Source organism: Hyalella azteca, unplaced genomic scaffold (assembly GCF_000764305.2).
Source record: "Hyalella azteca isolate HAZT.00-mixed unplaced genomic scaffold, Hazt_2.0.2 contig11464, whole genome shotgun sequence".
NCBI classification, from domain to species: domain Eukaryota; kingdom Metazoa; phylum Arthropoda; class Malacostraca; order Amphipoda; family Hyalellidae; genus Hyalella; species Hyalella azteca.
Genome location: NW_025941463.1, coordinates 321300 through 338339, shown reverse-complemented (window position 1 = coordinate 338339; position 17040 = coordinate 321300). Strand labels below are relative to the sequence as shown.

At 39.8% G+C, this 17040-nt stretch overlaps 1 protein-coding gene across 1 annotated transcript; it reads left to right on the top strand.

The window, feature by feature from the left end:
* The first annotated feature begins 213 nt into the window (after window positions 1-213).
* Window positions 214-16730, top strand: LOC108680624. Its single transcript, XM_047882850.1, has 12 exons — window positions 214-1589; window positions 2227-2456; window positions 2624-2846; window positions 3657-3808; window positions 6060-6744; window positions 7105-7230; window positions 8177-8425; window positions 9339-9379; window positions 11717-11927; window positions 12203-12618; window positions 13065-13269; window positions 16586-16730. Exons 1-12 carry the CDS (start codon window positions 214-216, stop codon window positions 16728-16730), a joined length of 4059 nt encoding a protein of 1352 aa, XP_047738806.1.
* Window positions 16731-17040: the final 310 nt, after the last annotated feature.

The following is a 17040-nucleotide window of genomic DNA, read 5'->3' as shown; positions in this document are numbered from 1 at the left end:
TTGGAAACAGCCAAGAACCCACATAAGATGGATATGGCTACACTATATGCCCTATTTAAAAGTCTATTCGAAATGAAACACTATGGTATATTTCACGAAAAACTGTTGAAAAAAATTGAGGCAGTTAAAAACTCCGTAATTATTGCACAACAAAACTTCGTTTCAACGGAAGAACAAAAAAATTTTCTGATAATAAAATATGGACTTTTGGACATGATCGAAGAAGCTTCTGTGTTCTATGCTCTCACTTCCAGTGTGATAAAATCGATGAAACGCAAGGTGCATAAAGTAATTACCTTTGCGCTTTCTTCTCGCTCGAGCGAGCTGCATTACCACATCTACGGGGTTGTCACAGAAGGGAAAGCTATTGCTAAGCTTCGCTTCAAAAATTTCAATAAAGAAGATCTACCGTTCGAGTTTGGCCGCGTTAAAAGAACAGAAATGTTTCACCCACCTGTAGTGATACACCACGACCTGAGAAAATTACCCTTCAAAACTTTCCTGAAGATTATTAATCAAAATGACGTTTTACTTTCTGGACCCGCTGGTGCTGGCAAGACGACCCTACTTCAGAACATAGCCTTACAATTTGTTGAATCGCAAACGAACGCGGCTAACATTTCAGAGCAGTTTGAGATCCTCATCTACATTGAGTGCAGGGACCGAAATAAAAGTAATTTGTATCAAATAATTGGAGACCAATTCGCAAAACTCTGCGAGAAAATAAGCGAAACAAATGTTCTGAATGCCCTCGCGCATCTCCGCGTGCTCTTCTTGGTCGATGGATTTGATGAAGCTAACAAAGAATCCGAGGGAGTTTTGCGTGATCTCCTAAAGAGAACGTGGCACCCAAAATCTCGCATTCTCATTACAACCCTCCCTCAGGCGGTGGAAGAACTGAAAAAATTCATTGCTGAAGAAGGCGGCAAGCGTTTTTCAGCTTTAGATGAGTACAAAATCGCACCTCTGTCTGACCTCAAATCACAGATGAGGTTCATTGGGAGGTATGTACAAAAGCTGACTAATGACCCAGTTTCGGCTTTTGCAATGCAAGAAACATTTTCGGAACTTGACCCACTACTACGGGTGAAATTTACGGAGCCAATCGTATTACTTTACTACTGCTTCATTTTCAAAAAATCTCCGGAAAATATCAAGCGATGGAAAACATTCATCGACGTGTCAAGAGACATGTTACAGCTACAAAAAAACTCCCTAGTTGCAAAGCTCAACGTGTTCGACAACAAAGATCTACTAATTGATGACCTATTTGTTGGCATTGGCAAGTTTGCTCTACAGTTTCTGAACTGTAACAAAACCACCTTTACGGACGAAGAGATCTCACAATTGAAGCGTCAATGCCAGAAAAAAGTTATGTCTCAAGAGGCTGACAAGGATATATGCGATGTGTTTCTCTCATCAGCACTCAAAATGAAAACATCGCTATCGAACAGCTCCTATACAACATTCTCGTTTGCCCATAAATCACTCCAGGAAAGATCAGCTGCTTTATATGTTACAGAGCGACTGAGGAATACAGATGAACCCCTACTGAAAGTATTGAAAGGAGAAGGGCCAGCGAACCCGAGGTAAGTTTTCGATTTCTCGCATTTCAGCTGAGAAGCCATGATTATAAGAACTTCTCTTATAAGGCAGAAAAAAAATTCACTTTGTAAATTTTACACGTCTTATCGTTTGAACGGTTATTTTAGCTCTAAATCAATTTCATTTCTATCTGATTATTTAGTAAGTACATTTAAAATTACGTGGAAAATGTAGATAGTTGAGTTAAACTGAAAATAGAGTGATCACCCCAATGAGCCCGATTTCACAAGCCATGCTTACGTAATATCTCAATATACGATGATTTAGATCTAGCGCGATAATATTCATTATTCCATCTTAATCATTATCCGTAAAATCATTTTCTCAATTCAGTACCGTATTTTGTCACGAAGTGCCACAACCAAAATCGAAAATTCGCATAAGTCGCAAAATAACTGCTCCTCCATAACTCTTTGTGTGGTGTGATCTACAACAATAAGTTCTTTTGAGTTCGGGAGCAAAATTTGATGAAGATATAATTTTATTACGACATGAATTCGGATTTTTCGTTTATATAAGCTACCTATATGAACGACCATCTGATTGCGTTACTTGAAGCAGGTTAGTATCTGCAAATGATATGATTTTTATGCGACTTATTTTACACTAATTTTTTTCCAGAAATGTGGAAGTGGAAGTACTGATGCATGTCATAGAGGATTTGAGCAGCAGCAGTCCAAAGGATTTTAAAATTCGATGGCCCGAGCTAAGAGACGCCATAACGGATGCCGGTGTCATCAGCAGCAGCGATTGGCAGAACTTGGTGCTACGAAATCCTGACGTCACTGAGCTGGCGAAACGTGCGGCCAAGATCACGATCGCCGAAACTGAAGCTTGGAACGTGTTATCTGGTGAGCGATACTCATGACATACATGTGCTTGAACAAGTAGTCAAAGAAAAAAGTAGTAAATCTAATTTGTATTAACCATTTACCAATCTATTCGCAGAGCAATGTTTTTATATAAATCGTAGGCAATATCGAAAAAAAAAATATGATTTATAAAATTCTGTTTTCAGATCGAGATGTGATAGCTGTATCGCGAATGTTGCCACATGAGCAGCCAAGACTCATCAACATCAAGATATCGTTTTCCCAGCTGAGCGCTGCACGCTCCAGCTGGCAAGATCTGACACGGCTTTATGGAGGCAAACTTGAGCTGGAGCTCCTAGAATCTTTTGATCGTTCGCAATGTTCGACCATATGTTGTGACGAGCTACTGAGGTGCCTCCACGGGTCCAGGTCAGAAACCATCTATAAAGAATAATTCCTGCGCCCACCAAAGCTAATCGAATATGCGGGAAAACACACTTCTTGTCAAACAACCGCAAAGGAAAGTCAACGATAAATTTCGCGGGCTTGCTAGAGTGCCGAGCTACTCAGCTGATGCATGTCTGTTTCTTGTCTTTGATCGAAATATCCATTCCTTAACAGAAAACGTTCGACGAACTTATAAGGGCCCATTTGCAGGAGCCAAGAATTGCATACAAACGTTTCCAAAAAGTCAAGTTCATTCGCGAAGACGGTTGTTTACTCGGATACTTCATGAGCAAAAAAAATGAACCAGAAACTCATAACAATAACATTAGTAAAGGTTTGAACACAGCAGCTGTCAAGCAGATAATTGAATGTTAAATTTGTTCATGCTCCGCGCATACAAAATCTTCGAATGTTGACTACATGACTATTACAATCTTTGAGTAAAGTTAATCGGAAATTTTCAATAAAAATGAGAATATAAGAGTATCACCGTATACTTTCTGGGTACAAAATCTATGACTTTTATTACAGTCATTCACGCATTTGGTAAAAACATTTCAAGAGGCAAAAAGCGTTAAAAAATTGTTGATTTTCACCGGGGCCATTTCAGCACACTAGCAACGAATTTTTTCTCATGAAATAATAATGCCTCGATGTGTGCATAAAGTTTTAGCAAATTTTCCCAGTAGCGGTCAAACATGACTACATAATTTGGTGCTCATTATCGAACAAAATATACAACCTTGGCTAATGATGTGATGTTTTGTCATTCAACAAACTGTGCACACTCAGGTGTCAGCTCACTTCACTGAAGAGCAGCATTAGCAGCGCGGCAAGCGTTGCCGCGGTGGCTTCTGTTTCATCGGCGGCCTTAACAGAGCTTGACCTCTCGATCACCGCCCCTGTTAACTTGGATGCACTGCAGGGCAAATACTTGGTTCTTAGTAAGTGCCAGCTGCATGGTCGGAGCGAGTAGCCTTTTGTTTTGTTGATGCTTGTACTGTTGTTGGCCCCTCCGAAGCTAACTATAGGCCCAAGCATTAGAGTGGTCATGTAGGTTTTATAGCACGTGATCGTCCATCAACCGAATCCTAATTCAAGTTTCATGACAGAAACAAACACCACTGTGGTTAACATTTAATGTTCCAAGTTTATAGTCCAAGCTCTGAACTTTCCTAGAAATAAAATGAAAAATCCAATCGAAAAGTATTTCTGATGGTGCTAGCTGTCCCAGTTGCGTGGACAGGCGAAAGTTTAATTAGGGGACCATGTAGGTCAAAATCTATTTTCTATATTTAGGCAAGGATCATCTCCAAACTTGGTACATATATGTAAAATCGAAATTGACGACTATTTTGTTCATGTGAATTTTTCGAAAAAAAGTGAAAGAAAACGTGAAATTCATAGAAAACGGCCAAAAAGGGGGTACTCTAAAAAAGTTAATAACTGTTACAAATCACATGCTACAACATCGAGACACGTATCATTCAATTCGTAAAGATCATATCTAGCGATTTTCGGGCCACTTTTTCAATTTTTTTCTTGATTCTATTGTTATGATGATTTTTCTGAAAAATTTTGAATTTCGGAATTTTTTTTGAATTTTTACCCCTTTTTTCAAAATATTTTCAAAACTGAAATGAAATCGAAAAAAAATGGCTCGAGGGTTGCTAGATATTTCAATTGCAAATCGAATGGTATATGTCTCATCGCTGTAGCTTCAAAACTCTACTAGTTATTAACTTTACCGTGACAAAAAGTGTGAATGTTCAGTACAACCAGACAAAGTGACGCGCGCATCCGAATAGCCACTCAATGTAGCAAGGATACGAAATTAAACGTTAATGGAGCTTGTACCAGTCAAGGATGGTGGGAGCGACTACATTTACACCTCCCTGTTCAACGCCAGGACGGTGATTGAGCTTCACTCCGAGTAGAGACTATTTATAGGCTGGGCAGAGAATTTCCTCCAGTCTAATTTCTTAAAGACCCCACCCACCTCCCTCCCTTGCGGAATCTCTAGTGAATGCATAAATCAACGTACAGAGATGGTAATGGTACCGTTGGATAGCTCAGAATGTCAGCTTTAAGATGAGACTAAAAACCGGAAAAGCCAAAACTATCGATTTTGGACCTACATGGTCCCCTAATTAATTAACGAGAGCTAGTTACCTCCTCAAAATGCATTTTGAGGAGCTCGGTGAGCTGGGAAAGCACTGAGAGCGTGTAGGCCCTCATCAGCTACCAGATGAGCGCTGCAACAGAGGGCAGGGTGAGGGGAGGTGAGGGTGAAGGGAGGGTGACAGCACTGAGAGCGTGTAGGCCCTCATCAGCTACCAGATGAGCGCTGCAACAGAGGGCAGGGTGAGGGGAGAGTGAAGGCAGGGTGAAGTGAGGGAAAGGGGAGGGTGAGGAGAGTTTAGTTAGTTTATAGGGCAGGGTGAGGGGAGGGTGACAGCACTGAGAGCGTGTAGGCCCTCATCAGCTACCAGATGAGCGCTGCAACAGAGGGCAGGGTGAGGGGAGGTGAGGGTGAGTATGAAGTGAGGGATAGGGAGAGTGAGTGCAGGGTGACGTAAGGGAGAAGGGAGGGTGAGGGCAGGGTAAAGGCAGGGTGAGAGGAGGAGGGGGAACGCATTTTTATCCTCCTAACTCTATGCGTATTTGAAAGCGTATCCTAACATGAACCATCGGAAAGATCTACCATGTCATGTCGTCAAATCTGACTTACAAGCCTCTTGCAAGACCTTGACTACGTCTTTGACACAATACTTACTTTCTTATGGTCTTACTTAAGAGGAGGGAAGTTCTCCACGCTGTACATATAACCTTGCATGACCAGCCAAGACTTGAAAGCGCTCATGGTTAAGGCTATGCTAGTCTCCCCGACTGATAAGCCGATGCGAGCATGAGGGGCTGTTTCAGGATAGTGTAACTCCCCGGTATCCATATTTTACCTCCTAGCTTGTTTTTGATATTTGATTTCTGCCAATTCTTAGGTCGCTGATTAATGAGGAATTAATGACTGATAATTTTTTCCACTCCTTCTGAATACGTTTATTGAATTCTGAAAGCAATGTTGATCATTCGTATTCGGTAATTAAGAGGTCATATACAAAGTATTGATTGTGGACCAATTTGTAGGAGTGAGGACTTGGCCGCTGGACGCTACTTGGGCTGGCTCTTGTCATGCAGCCCAGTCACCGCCTCACCAGAGAGAGCAGGACGCATGCAAGGCCGACACCAGCGAGGTCTTGGCTAGTGGGGTGCGCCTGCCAGCCCAGTCTCCGCCTCACCAGGGAGAGCAGGACGCATGCAAGGCCGACACCAGCGAGGTCTTGGCTAGTGGGGTGCGCCTGCCAGCCCAGTATCCGCCTCACCAGGGAGAGCAGGACGCATGCAAGGCCGACACCAGCGAGGTCATGGCTAGTGGGGTGCGCCTGCCAGCCCAGTCTCCGCCTCACCAGGGAGGGCAGGACGCATGCAAGACTGAGACCAGCGAGGTCATGGCTAGTGGGGTGCGCCTTCCAGCCCAGTCTCCGCCTCACCAGGGAGAGCAGGACGCATGCAAGACCGACACCAGCGAGGTCATGGCTAGTGGGGTGCGCCTGCCAGCCCAGTCTCCGCTTCACCAGGGAGGGCAGGACGCATGCAAGACTGAGACCAGCGAGGTCATGGCTAGTGGGGTGCGCCTTCCAGCCCAGTCTCCGCCTCACCAGGGAGAGCAGGACGCATGCAAGACTGAGACCAGCGAGGTCATGGCTAGTGGGGTGCGCCTTCCAGCCCATCCATTGCCTCATTTGCTGTTGCTTGACGTTCAACCCGGCAGCTGTGAGGTCATCGCCCGGATCATTCGCACGATCGCCCCTGTCGGCAAAAGGTCATTTTACACAGTGGTATGCCACTATATGTTTCGTTCGGGAATGGTAAGAGGCACTGAAATTACTTTTTTGGGAAGACTAAGAAGAAAAATGAGCACGAACTTAAAAACGATGGATCACAACTTGTTAAAAGATATATTTCTTAATTATGGTCATTCAGCATACTGGTTGAACGAAATGCTACAGACTGCACTTTATCAGAAAACAGTGAATGATTAGTCGATTGTGTTGCGCTTAAAATTCGAGAGCATAAATTGCACTTGAAATATGAGATCTTCTCAGCTGGTCTGATTCTGTTACTATGTCATAAGACCTAGTAATCATGGCCTGTATAAACATATTTCTGATTCCATGCACAGACTGGGAAGCATATCACTGCCAAACTGTTGGTTGAAGGAAGACGAGCTGGTGCAGCTGCTGCTGCAGCTGCACCGCGACGGCATCAGGAGCGCTGATAGCGGCCAGACGCGGTACTCGAATAATTCGTGAGTGTCTGCAGTGATGGACTCGCAAGTCCGTAGTCTTAACTGAAGTGAATACGGATGAACAACTTCCTAAATTACTATATTTTCACACAAGATTTTTGACCATTTTATATCAGACATATGATATAGATGTATGGGGATGAGGAGTAAGAATGTTGAAGTAAAGTAATAAGATTTTGAGGACACTTTTATTGAAATATTCCCTCATGCACATAAGATTCTTGATCTAAAGTTGAGCATCATGCGCGTGTGTGAAGAAGCTCACATTACTGGACCTCTAGTGTGAGTTCTGAAGAACTCAGGGTCTTCAAAACTTAGTTAACAGGAAGTTTGAAGGTTATTTTTACACTTCTCAGGATTGATAAATGAACAACACTATATGAACATTTTATATGGATACTGTGCCGAGGAGGTTACATCCATTACCACCACCTGTTCACTTATTGTGTGAATAAGTTTAGTGTTATAAGTGTTATTAGTACTATATATTTTGCATTATTTATTGAATTCTATCATTTCTTCTTTTCCCATTATCTTTAGGAAATGAAACTAATTAGATTGAACCATCATTTTCATATAAACATTTACGTATCTATCTTCAATTAACACATTTTACTTCTGCAATTCTAAATGACATTCGGGATAACATGACTCTGGATACTTTTTTTATAACTGAAGTCTCAAATCTCACGGATAATTTAAGCTGGCCAACATGTGGCTAAGCTACTATACTTGATCATATTTAAATATTCAAATTATCTTGGTGACCTATTAATCACAATTTAGTAACTCAGTGGATTCATTTCCCAAACCGTGTTAGAATTTCGATAATTTTTTTAATTTGTGTTCTGATTACGATCCTGAATTATTATTTTAATAATATTAATATTATTATAATTATTGTGTGTTGTGGCTCTGAACATATAAGCGATCTTCCGCTGGGCAGCATCTGTCACGTGATGCTCCACGTGACAGATGATGTCCCTACCCTCCTCGCTCCTGTGGTCTGGAAAGCTTTACCTTCTACGGTGCCAAAGGCATGGGAAGCTTTACCTTCTACTGAGCCAAAGGCATGGGAAACTTTACCTTCTACTGAGCCAAAGGCATGGAAACCTTCACCTTATACTGAGCCAAAGACATGGAAACTTTACCCTTGTTTTGAACCAATGGCATCGAAAGTTTCACCTTTTACTGGGTCAGTAGTAAACTGTGTGACAGGATATGGATATTTAGCAAGATTATCGACCGTAATTTTCTAACTAATCATTTTCTTCGATTATAGCTTAACCTATTTCCTAAGTGAACGAGTATAAATATTCCTACGAAAAATATGAGGGGAAATTTTTGCATCAATTTCGTGATCGTATATAAATAAATGCGCCGCAAAGGCTGTCACTCCGTATTTAAGCATAACGAAAGCAGATCTGACAACAAAACTTATTTTTTGTCAAATTACAACAAAAATTATTTTTAATGAAGAACAATTTCAGAAGAACAGATTTGATAACGTGGCAATTGAGAACAATTAAAGGGGTGGTCTTATTTCTCTGGTATACCCATGCAAGAATCGTGGGTGATAATTCATTGAAAAGGCTGCCAAACAAGGCTGCCAATTGATTCGAATAATTGAATCAATTAGATTCGATTATTCCTGCTTATAAATTAACCATGCATATGGATTGTGAGTTACTCAACACTGAGAGAATGGCTCGGGCTTTGTCAAAATTACGATACGACGAAATTACGATAGTGACGATGACATGTCACTACAGTCCAACTCCAATTTGGATTCAGACGTCAATAAATATCTGCGCATAACAGTTGGTAAAAATACTATGGGTGAAATATGCGTGTTTAACGCATAATTGACCTAAGATATTCAATTCAGAAATATAAGGCAACAGGCAAAGTTTATTAGATTTAGTTAATAGTGCGGCCAATAATCCAAAAAAATCGTTACTTTCTATTTCAAGTATGCTGTGTCTTTCTATACTTTATATTCTGGATTTTAAGCATATATCTATTCGTAATTTTGTACCCATCTCATATATGATTGAACAGCTCCGCTTTGTTTAACAAAAAACTAAGCGTATCAACCACTATTGCAGGGTTGGGACGAGAGGCTTCCCACGTCGCAAAGAGCGTCAAAGTGAGTCAGCCAAGTTTCTGAAAGAAAGTTTCTTCACTTGCTGAAGTATCATTAGAGTTACTGCGATGCTTTAGAGATTGAAAATTAACTATAGAGCTTCGAAGTCCCAGGCATGGTGGCAACTGGTCAAACTAATAATCTACTCGTAGTCAAGTCTCTGTTTGCAACTATAATGTGTTTCTGACGTAGCTGTCCCAGGCCACGCTGGAACGAATGCAAATAGGCAGGTGGTTGCTTCAATGCACGCTAGACTTCACAGCCTGCCACCCAGAAGAGTGAATCCCAACACTCATGCATGTTTCGTCATATTGGACCAGGATTACCCACATAAAGAGTGCATTGTTAATGCAAGATGAATTTCGCCACGTGCACTGTTTTGAAAGACCTGAATTCGTTGTCTATACAAAGCTGCAGACACAAAAAACGAAGACACTTTGCTTCATGGAGGCAGATTTGAAATTAAAAGTCGAGTGTCAGAGCCCAACCAAACTGGGTTAAGCTGACCCACGCATGGGCTAAGAGTGCATAGCTAATTTATCCCCTGATTCCTCGGAGTGGAAAATTATTTTTTTTAATAATTGTTCTCCATATCCTATATAATTGAGCCCCTGAAACATATGAATCGTTATTTATTAACGCTGCTTGCTTTACTAGTGATTTCTTTTATTTCGCTTCTCTGACATTTTGTGTAAGACAAAATAGGTAAAAAATTTTTGCGTGGTATTAAATGTTCACAAAATTACGCTATGCAACTTATATTCTTGACAGACTGAGCATTGACAGACATGTTATCTGATTGGGAAGTCAGTAGTGCATCCGCCTCATTATGCTAAGGGGACCGGCTACCCTCCGGAAAAACTTCTAGTTATTATCCGATCATCATGAAACTTCACATACATACGTAAAATGTAAAAATAAGAACATTTTGCTTCTATGAATTTTTCGAAAAAATTGATAGAAAACGTGAAATTCATAGAAAACGGATAAAAAGGGGTACTTTAGAAAATCTATCTCCTCCTACAAATATCATCCTACAACATCGAGACACGTATCATTCGGTTCGTAAGGACCATACCTAAAAATTTGATGATCACTTTTCTCATTTTCCCCCTTAGTTTTTTTTATGCGCGTTTTATCCCATTTTTCTCATTTTCCCCCCTCCCCCCCCCTTCTCCCCCATATAAAAAACGAACCAGACAGAAATTAAAAAATATATATCATCAAATTTTTAGGTAATTTCCTTACGAATCGAATGGTGTATGTCTCATTGCTGTAGCTTGAAAACTGTAGGAGGAGATAGGTTTTCCGTGACAATAAGTTGAACTTTTCAGGACGGCGCGACAAAGTCCCTCGCGCCTCGAAATAGGCACTCAATGTAGCATGGATACCAAACTACAGGCTTCTGTAGCTTAATCCACTCAAGGATGCTAGCAGCAACTTGTAGCGCACCTCTACGTACAATGTTAGGAGGGTAACTGAGCTCAGATGCCAGATACACCAAGATATGTAGTCTTGCCGCTGTAATTTTCTTAGGTCTATTTACTGAAGGACCTCCACCCCCCACCCCCCGTTAAAGCCCGGCTGTGTGCGTCAATATTGCCGTACATGGATCGCAATAGTATCGTTGGAAAACTCAGAATGTCAGCTTTAAGATGAGACTAAGCATGTAACTGCAGAACAAATCAAGTAGAAACTATATTCAAAGATTTCAGCAGCTAATTACTTTATATCTAATTACTTGAAGAACTCTCTCACCCGCTTCCAATTAAAGAGACGTCATGAACGTAAATATTAGCGTAAAGCAACGGCAGTGGTACCATTGGAAAGAGCAGAATTCCAGCTTTCAGATGAGCACAAAAACCGAAAAACGCCAATATTGAAAATTTTAGGGTAGCCGGTCCCCTTAAAGGCTCTCACTTCAAACAGTGCAACGCCCTATATCCTATGTTGCCTTTAATTAAATGACTTATTACACTTCAGATGTTTTCGAATAGCAAATTCAAGAATCACAGTAAAATTTTAAGTATAAATCTAGTTTGAATGCTGTCTTTAGTTCTTATATTTCTGAATTTGTGGATAGATAGATTCGTATGCTCATTACCATGTCTTTCACTTGTCAATTCAGGCGTTAACTTATGTTTTGCGAACTTCCATTTTGCTAATTGATAGTTTTTGCATTTTGTAATGTCAGTGCTAAGTATGGAGCTGAACAAAAAAGCGTTTTCTTTTTGGAAATGCTGAATTTTTGCCGTATTTTCTGTGCTATTTTACTATAGTTTCGAAAATCAAAATTTGAATGAAAAAATGAAATTCTTTTGATCAAATGAACATGTTCAGGGGCTTTTGGCTGCGCCCCTAAAGTATGTAGCTCGCCGGACGAACTTCACAAACGACTCAGACCACAGCACCGTGGGGTGCAGATATTTCCCGAATCATCGTCGTCCTTAGTAACAAAGTCTGCCGACGGTCAGAGTAGTCCTGTCTCTCAGGATTTGAAGTTTGAGTTCCTACCCTGTCATGATGAACTTCAACCTGAAGTCAACACCAGGTATTGCTGTTCGAACAGAACATTATGAATTTTAATGTATATAGCTGAATTTATAGACGCAAGGTCAAACTCTATATAGATGTGTGCAGAGTGTATTGATTTTTGCATTTCAATCAATCAATCCTTAAAACGGAACATTTTATTTGACAAACAACCACAACCTCAGGCATACGTTCAATATAAATCCATAAGCTAAAATAAAATCGATCTAAAAATTTATTTTTAACACTTATATTGATGATGTTCAATAATTGCCCCCACGTACGGATGGTAAGTGCCCCCACGTACCATCTGCCCGTACACCAATCCGTCCGTATTGAGGATATCTTTGGTGCCGACCAGCCTCAGAGTTACACTGGATCCAGCAAAATTAAGGATATCTTTGATGACTACCAGCCTCCGAGTTACAATGCATCCGGTCAGATCAAGGATAAAGACCAAACTCCAACGTACTCCAAACTTCGTGGCACAAAACCTCTGCTTTGTTACTCTGATAACAGCCAAGCTCAAAGTTACACTGGTGACAGAGAGACTAAGTGGCCAGTAACAAAACGGGGAGGACAAACATTGGATCCGACTGTGCCGCTCATTTACGGCCCTCAAAGCGGCCAACCAGCACTGAAAAATATTGCCCCTTGTGCTGCAATGAAGCACAAAGAAGAAAAAGAAACTGTATGGGTGATAAGGACAAGTAAGATATTTGTATTTAATGTGTTATGAGTGAATTTGATTTTGTGGAGCTGTTAATTTAATTTTCACCTATTCACAAACCGAATAACTTGGAAATTAAGGTAGAAGGACGACATATACAGGAAAGAAATATGTATGCGAATAAAATCTGAGACGTTTTCTTGATTTTTTTGACTATATTCGAACTATTTGAAAACTCATACCTAATTTTGCAAAGTTTATGTCTGATATATCACAGGTTTTACCATTAAAAATTCGACATAGGTCTAAAAACTAGCGCATAAAGAAATGCTATAGGAAATCCCAATGAGATGTCATGGGTTTCAGGCTAAATCAAAACAACTTCGGGCTCTACAAATCATTTGAAATTAAAATTTACAATATTGGTTATAAAGAGAAACTATACATGAAATATTGCTAATACTCATATTAACTTTTATTTTGCAGATCATGACTTGAATGCTTTTTATTCAATGTTACCACGAACTGAAGAGGCAACGGTGAAGGTAATGGCGTCGCCGAACGTTTTGAAGACATGCCAGTGGGAGCAGCTGGTCCAGCACCACGCTGGAGCAATGTACCTTCATCTTCTGGACCTGGACTCTGACTTCCAGCCCTGCGACAGCCACCTTCTTCCTTTTCTCAGAAGCAGGTAAATAATCCATGAGGCCAGCTTAAACTTTACTGAGTTTTGCCAACAAAGGATTTTTTTACATAAAATGATTTTGGGTCTCATTGTTTGTTGCTTTCATGCTACTGCTTGGGAATAAAAATTCACGAAAATCTATAAGGTAATCGGACATCATGAAGTTTGTTGAAGAACCATAGTTACGGTAAAATGAACAGATTAATATACGAGTTATGAGGGAAGCTACGAAATTGTTTTGACATATGGGGGGTTAGACAAAATAAGGGAAACACCAACAAAAAATTCTAGTGTAGGTCCACCTTATGGGGTAATTGCAGCCTCAATTCTCCAAGGTATTGATTTATTAATTCGTGCAGATTGTGGATTGTTTCCAAAAAAAATTAGAACATTCTTCAGTTGAACCCTCTTATAACCCTCTTTCAGCTAAACCCAGTTTAATCCTCTTTCAATTTTTTTATAGTCCTCTCCAAACGTACACTCGGCCAGAGATTAGAAATAAGGTAAACAATGATTCGTCAAAGAAAATAGCATTTTTTCACTGATCAAGCAGCGGAGGATTTTACACCACTCTAAACGCTTTGAAGCCTTTGTATTTGAAACTGGAGGTTTTCTAAGCGCAGCTCTTCCTTGGAGACCAGGGGCCATATTTTCAAAACTCGCTAAGTGAACGTAAGTACTTACACTTTTTTTTCTTGTCTATGATTCGTGGATTTGGCTTGAATGGCCGCCAATGATTGACTGATGAACTTACGATCTCTGAACTTTTTTTGAAAGTATGGGCCCTGATTTGTGCAGCTCCCGCTGAACAGTTTTTATGTGAACTGGTTTCTGTCGATATCGATTGTGGTTTACCGTAATTTTAATAGCCGGTGGCTTTTGATTATGCCTAATAATTTGTTTTAGTGACCGACGGCCTCTCTCACACAACTTCGACTTTCGGCCATACCTGGTCTTTGCTGGGGTTGTTTTTTACTTTCTTTCAAAAGCAGTAATTATTTTTACGACAGTGCCTCTTGACACGTTAAACATTCGGGAAGTTTCTGTCACACTAGGGTCTGCCATATGGGCACCAACAATTTGGCCTCTTCGATGGTCAGAGAGGTTTGCCCATGGTTGAATTAATACAAGGTTGACCCACGCGCAGCTGCTCTTTGCGGATGTCGTTTGTTGTTCCGACTGAGACGTCACCGTGGGCCCAAAATGTAAATACTGTCGCGAAAGACGTTGTTTTTGTGCCGATTTTGAGGTCAATTTAAAAAAATTGCCCTCCTCAAAATTCATATAAAAATCCCAGTAGCTTCAGCTAGTCTGTCTCTAAGTATATAGGGCTTACTGAGCAATTCTATAGTGTAAAACAAATAAATTCGAAACAAACAAACAGGGCCGACTTGCTGAGAGGCCGTAATCGGTAAGGAGTTCCTGTCCGATCCGATCATTCAGAAGATGACCATAAAAAATGAAGCTCTCTCCTCAACGAATCCCGCTTATGTCAAGTGAGTTGATGTCTAATTATCTCTGATTAATTATGTCAGTTTTAATCTGATACTTCTCAATTTATTTACGATGTTGTACATGTTTCAGCGAGACTGTGAGTAGAATCAGATCCTTGTATTTGATGTGACACTAACACCTAGGCTACTAAGGCAGCAGGTAAGGCCAATGGCATGCCTAGAGATTAAATAAAAATACTGTTGTGTGTTTATGTTAGGGGCTAAGAAAGTGAGGAAAATTACCAGATATTTAAAATTACCTAGGGAATAAAGTTATTGATGAATGATGATGATATAATTGATATCAAAGAAAAAGAATCCTCATAGTTGGATATTACTATTAGAATAGCCTATTTGTGCATCCTGGCAATTGGTGCTGCAAGGTGAAATTTGGCAGGGGAACCCAGCGGCAAGGGGTAATACTAATATAGGTACAAACATGTGCTAAGCTATGTGCACATATGAATCATATGTGATAGGCTGATAGCCACCAAATAATTAGGGTAGAATTCTGGGAATGTGCGTTCATATATTCAAGATTGATGATCATTGATCCAGCCTAGTAGTAGTAGCATCACTAGCATGATCAGTCAATGCCAATCAGGTATAAAATATTAGGTAAATATAAAATAAAATTTAATTGCACATTTTTCAAAAATATATTTTATTTTTTATTTTATATTTACCTAATAGCTATTTTGTACCTGATTGGCATTGTGCAATTAAATTTTATTTTATATTTACCTAATATTTTATACCTGATTGTGCATTAATGGTGAATTGAGACTATATTTTCAAGATGGCAAAATCTAATAACTTTACTTCAATTGTGCAATTTGTAAAAACAGTGAGAAAATTTTTAACCTGTCTGTAGATGAGAAAGAAAGTTTTAAAATAATTTTGGGTGGGAACAAGCTAGCTAAGTCAATCATCTTGTAATCCTAGTCGCTCTACAAAAAAATTGTTTCTGAGAAAAATTCGTATAAAAAACATTGCAAAATCTTCTACTAGGACAATGTATCAGTTGAAGCTTAATGAGTCTAACAATATTATTAATTTTCTCAGACTTAGACTGAGAAATATACCCATACATAGAGACAAATTTTTCAATTCTTTACCTTGGCAGATGGGAAATAATTTTTTTGTAATGTACAATATTTTTTTGTAATGTGTTTTGTGTAATGTAATACATGTTTTGTTTTGTGATGGTAACATAGGTGCTTTATAGTTTCAGTCCTGCATAATGTTGCATTATTTTGTTATCAAATCATTACATTTAGCATAAACCCTCCTAGCAAATTTAGCAAAACCCTCCTAGCAAACCCTTAGAGCAAAACCCTCTAAGAGCAAAAACCCTACTAGTCCAGCTAATCAACTTGGAAAAATCAGAATGTGTGTCATAAATCCATTCTTGCATCCATTCAGCATTTGATTGATAGATCAATCTAATTCATGGAAGTGACTTCCATGCCAAATGATATATTTCCAAAAATTCAGTCAGTGGGAAACTTTTCAAGTGTTTATTTCAAGTGCAGGTGACTAATGTATGAAATTTCAAGTGAAACCTTACTTTCAGAGACGTTCCGAGTTCATTATTAGCTAGATATAATATTGTCCCATGAATTGCTGTACAGTTGGGGATTGTCATGTAAATATCCTAGTTTCTTTTTACCACCCATTGCAAGAAGAATTTATCTCTGTTCATATTAAGATACATTTATTGCACGATGCAGCAGGTCATGAATGAATAGAGTCCACAAAAATTTCCTAAACTGAATGGTAATTTCGTAACTTTGAATTATCTGACTTCATTCCAATACATTTTTCAGGTTTGGCAGTGACTGTAAAGAAACCCAGGAAGATGAGCCTCACTCCGGCCTGCTGATCGCTGCACCTAAGGCAACTCACAGAAGCTCTCTCCCACACACAAGGAAGTATGTGTACCGCCACTGTTTCTTCCCGTCCAGCATCTGACCGTGGAGCACTGTGGCTCAAGATGTCGTGCGTGGTCGCCTCCACAATCAATGCAATCAAAACATCAGTGAAACTGCTGTAATATAGACCGTTCCATGCTTTTAAAAAGCCAAAATCTATGATGCTTTTAAATCGTTTACACCGTCCCAGAGTATGCTTGAGTTTCCTGGAAAGTTCCACTTGGAAGATTTTCCATCGAGTCATCATAATTTCTACATAATAATGAAGAAGCTTTTGCTAACAATTTTTGAGCGTTTTGGTCCTTCATGCGCACAACATATTACGAGAAAATGAAACTGTTCTTATATGC

Excerpts from the sequence above, each read along its gene's own strand:
- LOC108680624 (XM_047882850.1), top strand. The coding sequence starts at position 214 with ATGATCGAAGAAGCTTCTGTGTTCTATGCTCTCACTTCCAGTGTGATA. Across the intron at positions 1,590-2,226 it reads GAAGGGCCAGCGAACCCGAG|AAATGTGGAAGTGGAAGTAC; the intron begins GTAAGTTTTCGA and ends ATTTTTTTCCAG. Across the intron at positions 11,928-12,202 it reads CAACCTGAAGTCAACACCAG|TGCCCCCACGTACCATCTGC; the intron begins GTATTGCTGTTC and ends ACGGATGGTAAG.